At 38.5% G+C, this 13,665-nt stretch overlaps 1 protein-coding gene across 1 annotated transcript in view; it reads left to right on the top strand.

Annotated features, from left to right (window-relative positions):
* Nucleotides 1-13,665, top strand: part of LAMA2 (laminin subunit alpha 2) — a 395,150-nt gene that overhangs the window by 179,503 nt on the left and 201,982 nt on the right. Inside the window, exons 23-27 of the mRNA XM_040449243.1 lie at nucleotides 1,089-1,232; nucleotides 1,917-2,096; nucleotides 2,206-2,394; nucleotides 2,475-2,608; nucleotides 6,675-6,792. Of these exons, the coding sequence (XP_040305177.1) occupies nucleotides 1,089-1,232; nucleotides 1,917-2,096; nucleotides 2,206-2,394; nucleotides 2,475-2,608; nucleotides 6,675-6,792 (765 nt within the window). The remainder of the gene's footprint in view (nucleotides 1-1,088; nucleotides 1,233-1,916; nucleotides 2,097-2,205; nucleotides 2,395-2,474; nucleotides 2,609-6,674; nucleotides 6,793-13,665) is intronic.

The following is a 13,665-nucleotide window of genomic DNA, read 5'->3' as shown; positions in this document are numbered from 1 at the left end:
TTCATTGGCATACACATACACATATTGGCATAATAAGTTCTCTTTAAGAACTTCTTTTCAACCAAAACCCAACTTCTATTCTAGTTGATAGAGACGATATATTTTTAATGGTAAAGTTCAATTTTTCTTTACATATTTGCTTTGCTTAAAAAGGAGTAATTTGGGAAGGAAAGAAATGACAGTTCTCTTAAGCATCATCAGAGAAAAATCACAGCTAGATAATAGGGCTTATAAAAAAACATTTCTCTTCAAATGAACCCACAATCACTGTACACTGAAAAGATATATTTACTGCTATGGAAGTTCGGTAAAATTTCATCACATAAAAACACTGACATAACAAACAGCGACTGCGTGCAAGATTCAGCTCTCATTAATATTGTTAAATGATGTAGAAAAACAGCCAATTAAAAAGGATAAGAGGGATTTTTTCCCCCCTTAGACAGATCTGAAAAATCAATCCCAGGATAAATACAGTTAAGACTGTGTCAGAGGTATCTTTTCAAGAAAAAGTCTGTGCAAAGAGGAACAGAGGAAATAGGAAAATAAAATCCAGGGCGTGATTATTAAAATAGTCTCCAGAATTTCAGAAAATGGCAGCCCATTTTGCCCCAGACAAAACACAAAGTCCAATGCTACATTATTACATGTTATGATTATACACTATATTTAATATGCATTGTATGTGTGTATATACATCATATCATGATAATTATATGAACCTATATTGTAACACCCTGCCTGTGTTTTACAACTTTGTGTCACACCCCTGTCTAGGAATCAGTGTTTCTATTTTGCTTTTGAAATTTTCATGACTCTTTTGTATTGTTCACAGTGGATATTAGGAAATGTGCTACTTAGGTTTTAAAAACCATATATGGTATCCTTTGCTATGCATTTATGTGTAAATAGAGCCTGTTTTAGACTTAGGAAATACTAACAATGAAATTAACCACAACTGCCATTTGTGATGTGAGTCTAACACTCAGCGTTCCTTTTTGCTCAATTAAAAAGAAGCATTATTCATTCTCAAGTGCATTTCTCTCACAACTTCATTATGGACCCTGAGGAACTCTCCTCCTCTTCAGGTGCATGTAGAAGGTGTGCGCTGCGACAGGTGCCGGCCAGGCAAGTTTGGACTAGATGCCAAGAACCCACTTGGCTGCAGCAGCTGCTATTGCTTCGGCGCCACTACCCAGTGCTCTGAAGCCAAAGGACTGATCCGTACGCAGGTGAGTAAGAAACTGCTGAGCCACGTAATGGTTTACTGTTAGTTCTTGCTGGTGTCTTTCAGCCAGGCACGAGGGATAGGAGGCAATGGTAAAGCATTTAAGTAACCTTTTCCCCTGCGCACATTTAGAACTGGGGCCGTGTGGCCTTCGACGGTTGGAGTAAATGCTTTTTTATCTTCCAAAAAAATAGTTCATTTATTGTTGATAAGGAAATAGATGCCAAGTAAGAAAGGGAAACGTTGTAAAAGAAGCATTATGTTTTGGGATGGAAGGACCAAGTGAGGGCACCGGAGCATGAATGTGGGTATGCGCTAAGGCAGTGATGGAAACCAGAACTTGCTGCACATTCACGCTACCTGGCCTTAGAGGATCATTGACTTTTAGGATGGCAGCATTTTCATTTTTACCCTAATTTTTCCTTAATGCCTCCCACTTTTAAGTTCTACTTCTTATTAGTGTAAATGACCAATTCTCACAAATGTTGTAGTTTTCCCTATGCAAACAAGACTGAAAGATTCACCCCCATCCTGCTGGCTCACTCTGCACGAGTTTAGTTTCGGGTCGGAACACCTCCTCGGAAGCAGAAAGGGGCTGCAGGTAGACACGCAAGTCCATCACCTAGTCTTACAGGAGTGCCCACGAGATGTGAACTCAGCCCCCCGCTGTGTTTCGATTTCCGTGCAGGTGACTCTGAAGCCTGAGCAGACCATCCTGCCCCTGGTGGACGAGGCTCTGCAGCATACTACCACCAAAGGCATCGTTTTTCAACATCCGGAGACTGTTGCACATATGGATCTGGTGAGACAGGAGCTCCACCTGGAACCCTTTTACTGGAAACTTCCAGAACAATTTGAAGGCAAGAAGGTAAACGACAAGAACCTCAAAGGCATATGAGAACAAAGGAAAATATACTTTTGGAATCATGCCATGGGGGGCATCATGTAACTCATCATTCCTTATTTTATTCCATCAGTTGACGGCCTATGGAGGCAAACTCAAGTACGCGATCTATTTTGAGGCTCGGGAAGAGACAGGTTTCTCCACCTATAATCCTCAAGTTATAATTCGAGGTGGGACTCCTACTCATGCTAGAATTATCATCAGGCATATGGCTGCTCCTCTAATTGGCCAATTGACAAGGCACGAGATTGAAATGACAGAGGTAAGGTTATTAGTTTGGTGCAAGGATGCCAGTGGTTTCGCATTTAGTTTCATCAAAGTGGTTTCTCTTCTTATTAACAGAAAGAATGGAAATATTATGGTGATGACCCTCGAATCAGTAGAACCGTGACCCGTGAAGACTTCTTGGGTATTCTACATGATATTCATTATATTCTTATCAAAGCAACTTATGGAAATATCATGAGACAAAGCAGGTAAACCCTAATGGAATAAAATAAATTCTTATTTTAGAGTCTATAAGTAAGATCAGTAAGACACAGACAAGAAAGATTTCAAAGTGTTTGGGAGTGTGATGATAGAAGACAAAAGTCAAGGATGGTATCCAGGTCATATGGTGGAGGATATTACCATTCCCCCCAAAAGAATAATAGGATGAGAAGCAAGTTTAAGGGGAAAAAATATATATATCAAGTTGACCTTTGACCTGGTGAGTTTTAGGTGTCAGAAATTCAAGAGTAGCCACATAGGGTAGAGATAGATAACTGTTATGTTGTAAATAGACTACAAGATTGCTGAAACAGTGACCTTTGACCTTCAGGGGAGCCAGAGAGGGCCTAGTTATTCCCATCTTTTCCAACCATGGGCATTCTCACATGTTCATCCCAGTGTGCCCTACAGCATCGTCCCTTTCCCTGTGCATCATGATGTGAAAGATTAGGAATCACACTGAAGGGAAAAGAACAGAAGAATAGTAAGAGTAAATGTGGTGTCCTGAAAGCCGAAGGGTGAGAATCCTATAAGGGAGTACAGCCTTTGCATATCACCCAAAGAGGCCAATTAAAATGAGGCTTTTGAGACTGACACTTAGGATCACACTGTGCCATTCATAACACCAGCTTTAGTAGAATCCTGGGGCAGATATCAAAGTTTTGAGCAATGAAAGGGATACAGTGGGTATAGACCAATAACATGGGTGTATGGGTATGGGTGTAGACTCTTGTTTTTCATGAACATAAATGTGAAAGGGAGGAATGGGACAGTGTCAAAGGCCAAGGGGTGACGGTTTAATCCAAAAGAGAAGTAAACTTGTTTAGAAACCATGAAGGAAAGGAGTTTGTAGCAAGTTAGACATTTAAAATGACAGGATAAAGAAAAAATAATGGAGAAGCCAGATTTCAAAATGACAACATGTGGTCATGTTCCTAGAGTGGAAGGAACAACTTATCCAGGGAGATAAACTGAGGAATTGCACGGATGTAGCTAAGGTTCCTACCATGGAGGCTGAAAGTTGCATGGAGTTCATACACATAGTCTCAATTTCTGTGGCATGTCAGTTTCTCTGTTATTTCCTGTAAAAATATGGACTCAATAGATGTTTGAAATAGTCTTGTATAATAAATTAGTAGTAGATCAGTTTAGGAACACAAAACAAAACAGTTATGAAGCCTTTTATTGGCAAAGCAATGAATATATAAATAGCAACTTTCAGATGTTTAAAGTATACTAAACATGGAAGAACATCTTTTTTCTTTGTTGGAGAAGATCCGTATTGCTTTTCTGAAGGTATCGTAAGTAGGGCCTTTGGGTTAGAGAATAAATCAAGGACCAAAATTCACTTTCATATCTGTATCCTTATGGTGTTCTCTTTACATTTCTCATGTCTAAGATTATTTTCTGTGAAATGATAAAAAAAAAGCATGTACTAAAAATATACTGTCAGTGATATCATTAATTATTTTAGAATACCAAGTGTAAATCAGATGGCAGAAGCCAGGCCACATTTCCGTCTCATGGAAGACAGCGGGTAACTTTGTGAGTGTGGAAATTAATCGTTACTTTGCAAATGGCTCCATGCTGCAGTGAGAACATAGCAGTGCACAGAACGTTTTGTCAGTGGAACTGACAGAAGCAGTGTTTTCATGCATCTTTCATTATACTTTCTTTGCTTCCCTCACACCATTTCCACCTTTTATGGTGGAAAAGACCACTTTGTTGTTGTTGTTGTTGTTTGGTCTTTTCCCCTCACAAGTCTCTTTCTCTTGTCACGTTATTCACAGATCTCCCTAAATAAAATGCTTTGGTTTAAGAGATGATTTTCTGAAACCTAAGGATAAATAAATACATCACTTTTTCTAGGCTCAATAAAAACTAAAGCCATTGTGTATCAACAATAAGAACAAATAAAGCAAAGGACCTGCCCTTACGTTTCTAATACAGTGGAGTTGTGACAAAGGTGAAAAATATATTTGAACCTTCCCGCCCCCAAAGCCCCTGCTAAAACCAAAGCCCCTGCTAAAATAGTTAGGACATAAGCCTGTGTCTTTATTCAGTTACAAATTTAAAGTAGTCTCAGAAGCAGAGAGTTTAAGAGTTTTACATGTAGCTTGAGACTTTGTACATAATGTCAGTGCTGACGTTGTTGTTTTCATTTCTTTGCTTTTGTCTTCTACATTTATATGAAGGATATAACAACTTTGCATTTCGGTATTCACTTAAATAGAAGCTTGAGTTTGGCCAAATCCCTGATTCAAGCAAAACAGTTCCTCTCTTATCTCCTGAGAAAAACCAGGTGTATTACACAAATATCTGTTGTTGACACGCAATTCAAGTTTTACTTGGTTTTTAATTTTTTTAATGTTTATTTATTTTTGAGAGAGAGAGCGAGAGCGAGAGAGAGAGCGCACAGGTGCACGAGCAAGCGGGGGAGGGGCAGAGAGAGAACGAGACACAGAATCGGAAGCAGGCTCCAGGCTCCAAACTGTCAGCACAGAGCCCGATGTGTGGCTCAAATCCATACACTGCAAGATCATGACCTGAGCTGAAGTCAAGACACTTAACCGACTGAGCCACTCAGACACCCCAAGTTTTTCTTGGTTTTTAAATACTCACTAGCCTGTTATGTGCATGCATAGATAAGAGAAGGGAAGAGGATGCTAGGAACTCATGTTATAAAATATCATAAAATGCGGAAGTAACTGACTTGTGAACAAACACCATGTTACCTTCTTACTCCCACAGAGAATCCAGGGGGACATAAAGGTAGACTCTTTCTTACAGGAGGGGATTGGTTTGTTTACAGATCTAAAGGCTCTGTCTACTAAAAGGAGGGGAGAGGAAAATCTGAATTTTAATTGAACATGTGCCTCGTAAAGGCTGGCTGATCTTCAGGGTGCAGATTACAATCTAGCAAAGTCAGAGTGTGCATTCATAATTCAGTGTCAATAAAACCTACCTATGCTTGTTACAAAGTTTATGATTCAAGCTCCTTAAGCTATTGGAGGTGACTTTTAGTGAAGCAAAACTATTCGTTTTCTCATTTAAAAGTTTATTTGCAGAACATTTCATGTTACCAGTTAGTCAGTCATGAAATAGTCTGAGTTTATGGACTGCATATATTTTTAATGCATAATTTCAAATTAATGTAAAGGGTATCGACATTTTTACTAGGAATACTGTTTTCAATTATAAGGACCTTTCTACCAATAGGAAAGGTGAGTTAAGATACTTGAAGGATTTATTTAATAAAATTAACAAAATAACTAATTTGAAAGGTACTCTATCTCAGAAAGAGATCAGCGTTTAATTAGAGTATGCTCAATCGTTGTTTTCTAGATGGTTTTCTAAAGTTCTTGAAAGGACATTCAGAGACTCAAGAGGAAGAAATCGGGCTAGTTGTAAATTAAAAGCAATTTCACTAGTGACTACGGGAGATATTCTAATGGGAAATGACCTTGGTTTGTCTGTTTGAAGGAATATAAATGTCTAATTAATTGGCCATGTCTACCTGAAGCCACTCACATTTTAAAATGTGGAGAAAAAATCTTCATAATAACTTCTCAACAGGACATCAGACATCTAATTTACTAAACTCCTTATGATTTATGTGAATATTTTACTAATGTGTAATCTCAGCCTTTGAGGAAGCAAAGATACAGGAATAAGTCAAATTTAGGCAGCGTTCAAACAATAGGACAGGGTCGCCTGCATGGCTCAGCTGATTAAGTGCCCTACTCTTGATTTCAGCTGAGGTCATGATCTCACAGTTCAAGGGTTCAAGCCCCGCATCGGGCTCCGTGCTGACGGTGCAGAGCCTGCTTGGGATTCTGTGTCCATCTCTCTCTTCTCCTCTCCTGCTCACTCTCTATCCCTCTCTCTCAAAAAAAATAAATAAACATTTAAATTTTTTTAAAAAAATAAATAAAACAATAGGACAAGCTCAAGGTTATTGACAAAAACCTGAGAAGACTGTAGGATTGGGTGTTTGCTAGGTGAGTTTAATGTACTGCTGTGGTGATCCAAGCACACACTCGCTGTTTCTAGGATTTCTGAAATCTCGATGGAGGTAGCTGAACAAGGACGCATAACAGCGGTGACTCCTCCAGCTCGTTTGATAGAAAGATGTGATTGTCCCCCAGGCTATTCCGGTTTGTCCTGTGAGGTAAGCTGGCTCCCACTAACCTGCATTAGCTCAACTCACTTAACCAGCCAAATGGAAATACTTCCAGAACTGTCTTTGCTGCAGTCAGGTTTACTTCTTCATGCATACCCGTAAACTATTCTTTTTTTTTTTTTTTTTTTTTTTTTACTTTCCACTCACAGCGTGAGACACGGTAAGATCAGGGTGGTGTTGGGGTGCCTGGGTGGCGCAGTCGGTTAAGCGTCCGACTTCAGCCAGGTCACGATCTCGCGGTCCGTGAGTTCGAGCCCCGCATCAGGCTCTGGGCTGATGGCTCAGGGCCTGGAGCCTGTTTCCGATTCTGTGTCTCTCTCTCTCTCTCTGCCCCTCCCCCGTTCATGCTCTGTCTCTCTCTGTCCCAAAAATAAATAAAAAACGTTGAAAAAAAAAATTAAAAAAAAAAAAGATCAGGGTGGTGTGATTGTTACGTACAAACAGGAATCACATGTGGAGGGAAATATTTGATGAAAATTAAGATTTGTAAAACTACGGAATAGTCAGGAAACAAGAATGTTTTCATAAGGCATATTTAGTATATCTGATCTATTTTCTTGGCATCTCTTCTACATGGCTAAAGACATTTTTTAAGCTGCAGTGATTATGAGACAGGATTATGTTGGGCTTGGAAAAACTGTTTTTATGTAGAACGTGACAAAACTTAGGCAATTAATAGCAGACTGTTCCCTTTCACATAGGCTTCTCAGTAGGACATATACTGTTCCAATAGTGACACTATCATTCAGTCATTATATTTCTAAAATTGCCTATTTTACTCTCTGGGATTTTCCTTTGATTATCTTTAGAGTTGGCCTATTTTCTAGATCTTTATCCTCTGGAAGTCTATTTCATTTTTGTGAATATTAAATATTAATAGGAAGAGTATAATGTGGGAAGAGGTGGAATGGATGAGAAACTGGCCTGGGTTTGAATCTCGACGTCACCATATGCTTGGACTGAGACCTTGCACCATTTACTAGTCCCCTTTAATCTTCGCCTGGTAAATCCCTAAGCCCCTCACTAACTGCCTCCACACTCACCCTCTCCTGCCTCCCACAGTGCAACCAGCGAAAGCTGGCATGAGAGGGCTCTTCCAGACCTGCTCCGGCCCTACAGCCCACATTCCTTCCTGGGGAGGGCGGCAGATTGGTTGGTCCCCACAGCGTACCTCGTTGGATATTTTTAATAGCTGAGCCTCCTATGAAGGTGAAATGAGCTAAGAACCTAAAGTATTTCTTATACTACCTGGCAGTAGTCCACGTGGGTTGATGCTAATAGTATTATTATGGAATAATTCAATGTATGTCCACATACTGGTTTCTTTGAAAAAACTTCATGCATCTTTTGTAAATAGGATTTGAGAAATCCTAAAGCAGGTGATGGCACCAGGTCAAAACTAAAGTAACTTAAAAATAATGAATATAAATATCTTGAGATGTAGCCTATTATAATGAAAAGGGGTTTGGTCTCAGTGAAGCCTCCCTAGTTTCACCACTTGGACAGGGCATTTGCTTGCCTGTTGCTGGACCTGAGGATTTTTACCTATAGAATTATCATGAGGATTGATTTCAATGAAAATATGCGTGTGAAAGCCCTATTGTAAACTGCAGTGTCATTCAACTTAATTACCATTATATAAATTCCACATTGTTCAGAGAAGAATTTCATAAGAATAACTGCAAATATCTGTGAAACATCCTTAGAATAATAGCTTTGTGATCGTTTTGAAAGACAATAGTCATATGAATGTGTCTATTTTGATCATAAATAATCAAATAATCCACCTCATTATTAAATCATAACTCCCACATAGACAATATGCACTTGTACACACCAGTAAGTATATGTATTGTACTTATATGCACAACCAACCAAAATACACATATGCACACACAGTGTAGATGTGAACAATGAGACAGTCAATGTGGCACATATAAAACATGCTACCTTTCCAATGAGCATAAAAGATTCAAAGATACAAGACAGAAAGAACTTGAGACTTTTCTAGAATTTTGTCCCAAGAAATGTTTGATTATAACATTATTATGTGACTTTGGTCAATTCTTTAATTGCTATAGGAGTTGTTACATAGTTATCCAATCTATAAAAGAACACATTGGGTTTTGAAGTTGTAGAATTCTCTGATTCTGCAATATGATTTTGCTATAAAAAGTATGGAGCAAGTAGGCAAGATTGACCTTTACTTGTCCTGAAGAGAAAGCTACTACAGCTTTATTTTTTCTGCATTTATTTAAAATAATGCTGTTCACTTACAAATAAAAATGCTAGTAGAGTAGCAAATTATTTTAATTCATTCTACCTTCCACTCCAGATTTTAAATGTTAAAAATTCTTCTTCTTGGGGCACCTGAGTGGCTCAGTCGGTTAAGCGTCCGACTTCGGCTCAGGTCATGATCTCACAGTTTGTGAGTTCAAGCCCCACATCGGGCTCTGTGTTGACAGCTTAGAGCCTGGAGCCTGTTTCAGATTCTGTGTCTTCCTCTCTCTCTGACCCTCCCCTGTTCATGCTCTGTCTCTCCCTGTCTCAAAAATAAATAATCATTACAAAAAAAATTTAAAAAAAATTCTTCTTGTTATTGGTAGGCTTTTTAAATAGCATATTCTAAAACATACTTTCCCATTAATCTTAGCAATTTTCCATCATTATATGAAAATATTTATTAGCACAAATAAGGAAAATGATAAATGAAAAAGATTAAGAAAACTAGGAACACATACAAACTAGCATCTTCGTTGGGCTTCACCTATGTCCTGTGAATTTCACTTAAGCTCCCATTTACAGACAATAATTACAGTAATACCTTAGTATTGAGATTATGGGGATAAAGGCCTATCTCTCATAATAAGGTGCCCGAGGTGTTCTCCACATCCCATTGCCTCTAATCCATTATACATCTTATTTATAATTCATCTTGAATCTAAAGTGTAATTACCCAAGCATAAAATCTAATCATCAAAGCAAGAGCTAAGGACAGTTTTGAAATAATACTTCCCATTCCAGTAACATATGCTTTGGGTCATGAATACACAAAGCAATTCCTTTACAATATTTTTGCCAAATGTATGGTATTCTAGAGACATTTGCATTTACAAGCTATTCATTTCATGTTTTTACCCAAAATGTGGTTGCAAATAAATAAAATTAAGTGTTAGTTACTGCTGAAAATATAGCCAATTGCGAAGACACTTCGCCTTTATCTGTTACTTGTAGTCTTATGATGCTACAGCCCTGTTCATTGAAAATGTTAGTTCTAGGGGCGCCTGGGTGGCGCAGTCGGTTAAGCGTCCGACTTCAGCCAGGTCACGATCTCGCGGTCCGTGAGTTCGAGCCCCGCGTCGAGCTCTGGGCTGGTGGCTCGGAGCCTGGAGCCTGTTTCCGATTCTGTGTCTCCCTCTCTCTCTGCCCCTCCCCCGTTCATGCTCTGTCTCTCTCTGTCCCAAAAATAAATAAAAACGTTGAAAAAAAATTAAAAAAAAAAAGAAAATGTTAGTTCTAGACATACCTACTTTGTACAATTTATGATTTGAAGTAAAAGACCAGATTACCTTTAGAAGTGAAGACCCAATTTCCTTACCACATTTGTTGATGTGACAGCTATTGGCTTTACTATCTTTATTGAAGCTGTTTCTCATCATTGTCTCAGTTAATATTATTACCCAACTGACCAAAACAAACCTAAACTCAGGTTAGGTTATATGCAGAAATGGAAAATAGTCAGCATTGAGTATGTGGTTCTCTGCAAGAAGACCATGGTAATCAAATATTTGCAGATGATCTCTGGATCATATGTTGTTCATTTCAGCATCTATCTCCTCACTCTCATGGTAAAATAAGGCTTCTGGCTCACAGTTGAATGGCTGGTGTCCACTGAGTCACCGTTCAGAAGTTGTTACTTTGGCTACTAAAAATAATTTTTTAAATCCCCCCAAAATATATACCTATTATCAACTCACAAAACTCAAGACAAAATAGTGAAAATAGACTTTTCTTCTTCCATACGCACATCTCTTGGGATGCCCTGCACCACTTTTGTTGTATGTGGAAGATCCAAAGACTGTTTTCATGTGCATACAATTATTGAGGAATATGGTATGGGTAAGTGGTATACACTGATATTCTGTGATCCGATGCGGTGTAGAACAATTACTGTTGTTTTTATTTTTAGTCTGTCTTCAATGACTATGTTTAACAAGTTATCTGGAATAGAGGCATCTATGTTGATATACTATATGTCAAGCACTAAACATACCTCATCTTATTTAATCCTCCCGACAACCTTATAAAAGAAAAAAAAAAAAAACTTACCATTTGCTGGATGGATCCTGTACAATACCAAGCACATTTCCTGGTATACTTGCATCAACATTGAGTATATATTGTGATCCCCATTTTGTGGATGGGAAAATGGAAGCCCAGCCCAGAATCACACAGCTAGAAAGCAGCAAAACTGTGATTTGAGCCTGGATAAGTCTGTTTCAAAAAACCTAGATGCACTTGCATACTCAACTAGGATGTTATCCAGATCCTTACGTTTGAGGTGAGGAAACTGCAACCACAGTGTTCAAAACCTGCGTGAAATTATATGTAGTAAGCGGTGAACAAGAATTAAACTAAGGACTGCCTGGTTGCAAAACCCATCTAAGACAGAAGATAGTGTTTCCACTGGCAACAGCACAAGTGTCTGTTTTTCTTGTTAAAGTCTGAGGAGAGAGATGGGGATGTTGTGTAACCCTGCACCTGGAGATTCTCTGTTCTCTTTGTCTTCATTTCCTTGTTTCCTTCCTCCCACGTTTTTGTGCAAATGTGATTCATACATTTTGATGAGATGCCATATTATAAAAATAAAAATGGAAGGACAGCAGAAGATGATTGAGCTATGAATAATTTTTGCACATGGAAAGAAGGCTTTGGAAAAGTTTGAGTTAGAAAGAAGGAGATACTATTAGGACAGTGTTTACTTATTTGCTTTTTTAAAATTCTCCATTTTGTTTCAGAAAGGATTTTAGACAGGACTTGAAAAAGTAGCTATTATCTTTCCTCTTTTATTCCGACTCAAGCATAATCATTCTCATGAATTTTACCCCCGTTCACTGAGAAGAGAAAATATCTGATATGGAAAAACTCCCTCAAAAATATCAAAAAGTGGAAAGAATAAATACAAAAAAAAATCCAAGAAAGGAGGGGACTATGATGGAATAAATAACATCCAGTTCCTTGAAAAAGTGTTCTAAGTTTCTAACTCTTGCATAGTCTCTTTTGCTTTGCTATCTCTTAGAAATTCAATCTGTCAGGACATAAAATTTGTCTCAAGTGTTAGCACTGAAAGAAAAATCAGAAATCATCTGAGTTAATACACCTGCTCATTTGTGGGAGGGGGAAAGCATGTCTCAGTGACACCAGGCGACTTGCCTGTATTCCTCAGACAAAACTATCGTGTAAAATTAAGGCTTTCATAGTCATCTGTGCCACAGTGCCAGAGTCTGAACGCCTTTAAAAGGCAAACATTGGGGCGCCTGGGTGGCGCAGTCGGTTAAGCGTCCGACTTCAGCCAGGTCACGATCTCGCGGTCCATGAGTTCGAGCCCCGCGTCGGGCTCTGGGCTGATGGCTCAGAGCCTGGAGCCTGTTTCCGATTCTGTGTCTCCCTCTCTCTCTGCTTCTCCCCCGTTCATGCTCTGTCTCTCTCTGTCCCAAAAATAAATAAACGTTGAAAAAAAAAATTTAAAAAAAAATAAAAGGCAAACATTAGCAGCAGAGAATGACGATCACATCAATGATTCTCAATTCTGGCTGCTTATTAGACCCAGTTCGGAGTTTTAAACCCTGGCCCTACTCTCCACCAATTAAATTAAATAAGAATTTCTGCAGGTGGAGCCAGGTGTCAGTATATAAAACTCCTCAGATGATTCTATGTGCAGCCAGGATTGGAAACCACAAAGATCAGCCTAGAAGGTTCAACACAGAGCTCCACTTGGAGCTCAGGCTCAAACTCCTACTATGGGTGGTTTTCCTTTTTGTCCTGCTATGTTTCCTGGGAAGAGCCACAGTAACAGGAGAAACTGGGTGTGTGTTATGGTAAACTTCACCTGTGGTGCTCACCTTCCGCTTTCAGTTTATACCACTGAATTTCATAGAATTCCTCAATGAAAACTCCTGTTTCTGAATTTTATTCTTCCTCTGAGATTTCTTTTAAACTTTTCTTTGAGGTCTAAAGTGGAGCTAGGAGATCTTAATTTGTGTGATTTTCACACTGACACACACACCACTTACACCCTAAGCAAATACACCAGTAAAATAACAATAATTATATAGGTGTCCAAGGGTGAAATTCATGTAAAGAAAATCCAGTTTTATTCTATAGTCCACATATGAAAGAATTGGAACAACTCATGCTGTGAAATATTTTTCAATACACCTTGACTTGTTTCTTCAGTTTCTTAAATGAATTACTCAGCCATAATTCCTAGACTTTATTTGGTAACAATGGCAATATGAACCTTGATTTTAAATAATATGAATAAAGACAATGCATTATATTTAAATTTTAAAATGTAATATGTATTAAAATATATTATTAAGTCCACCACAAGACAAACGAGACTCAAAATATTTTGAATACTGTTCCCGATTTTCTTTACTGGATTGCTCGAAGCTGGGACATTATTTAATCTTCTTGGAATTTCTCATAGGCTGGGATAAAAGCAAAGAGACTCTTAATTAAATGCTTAATGGAGGTACTTTTGCTGTATCCAAATCAAAGTAAGCAAGGAGAGTGCTGACTATTGATCTTTTTCTTTTTCCAAGGAAGCTTTTTGTATATTCCACTCTGGATGACCTA

This window comes from Herpailurus yagouaroundi, unplaced genomic scaffold, assembly GCF_014898765.1.
Source record: "Herpailurus yagouaroundi ecotype Mexico unplaced genomic scaffold, PumYag 198, whole genome shotgun sequence".
NCBI classification, from domain to species: Eukaryota; Metazoa; Chordata; class Mammalia; order Carnivora; family Felidae; genus Herpailurus; species Herpailurus yagouaroundi.
The sequence above is the reverse complement of the archived record's forward strand: the minus strand, read 5'-3'. Positions and strand labels throughout refer to the sequence as shown.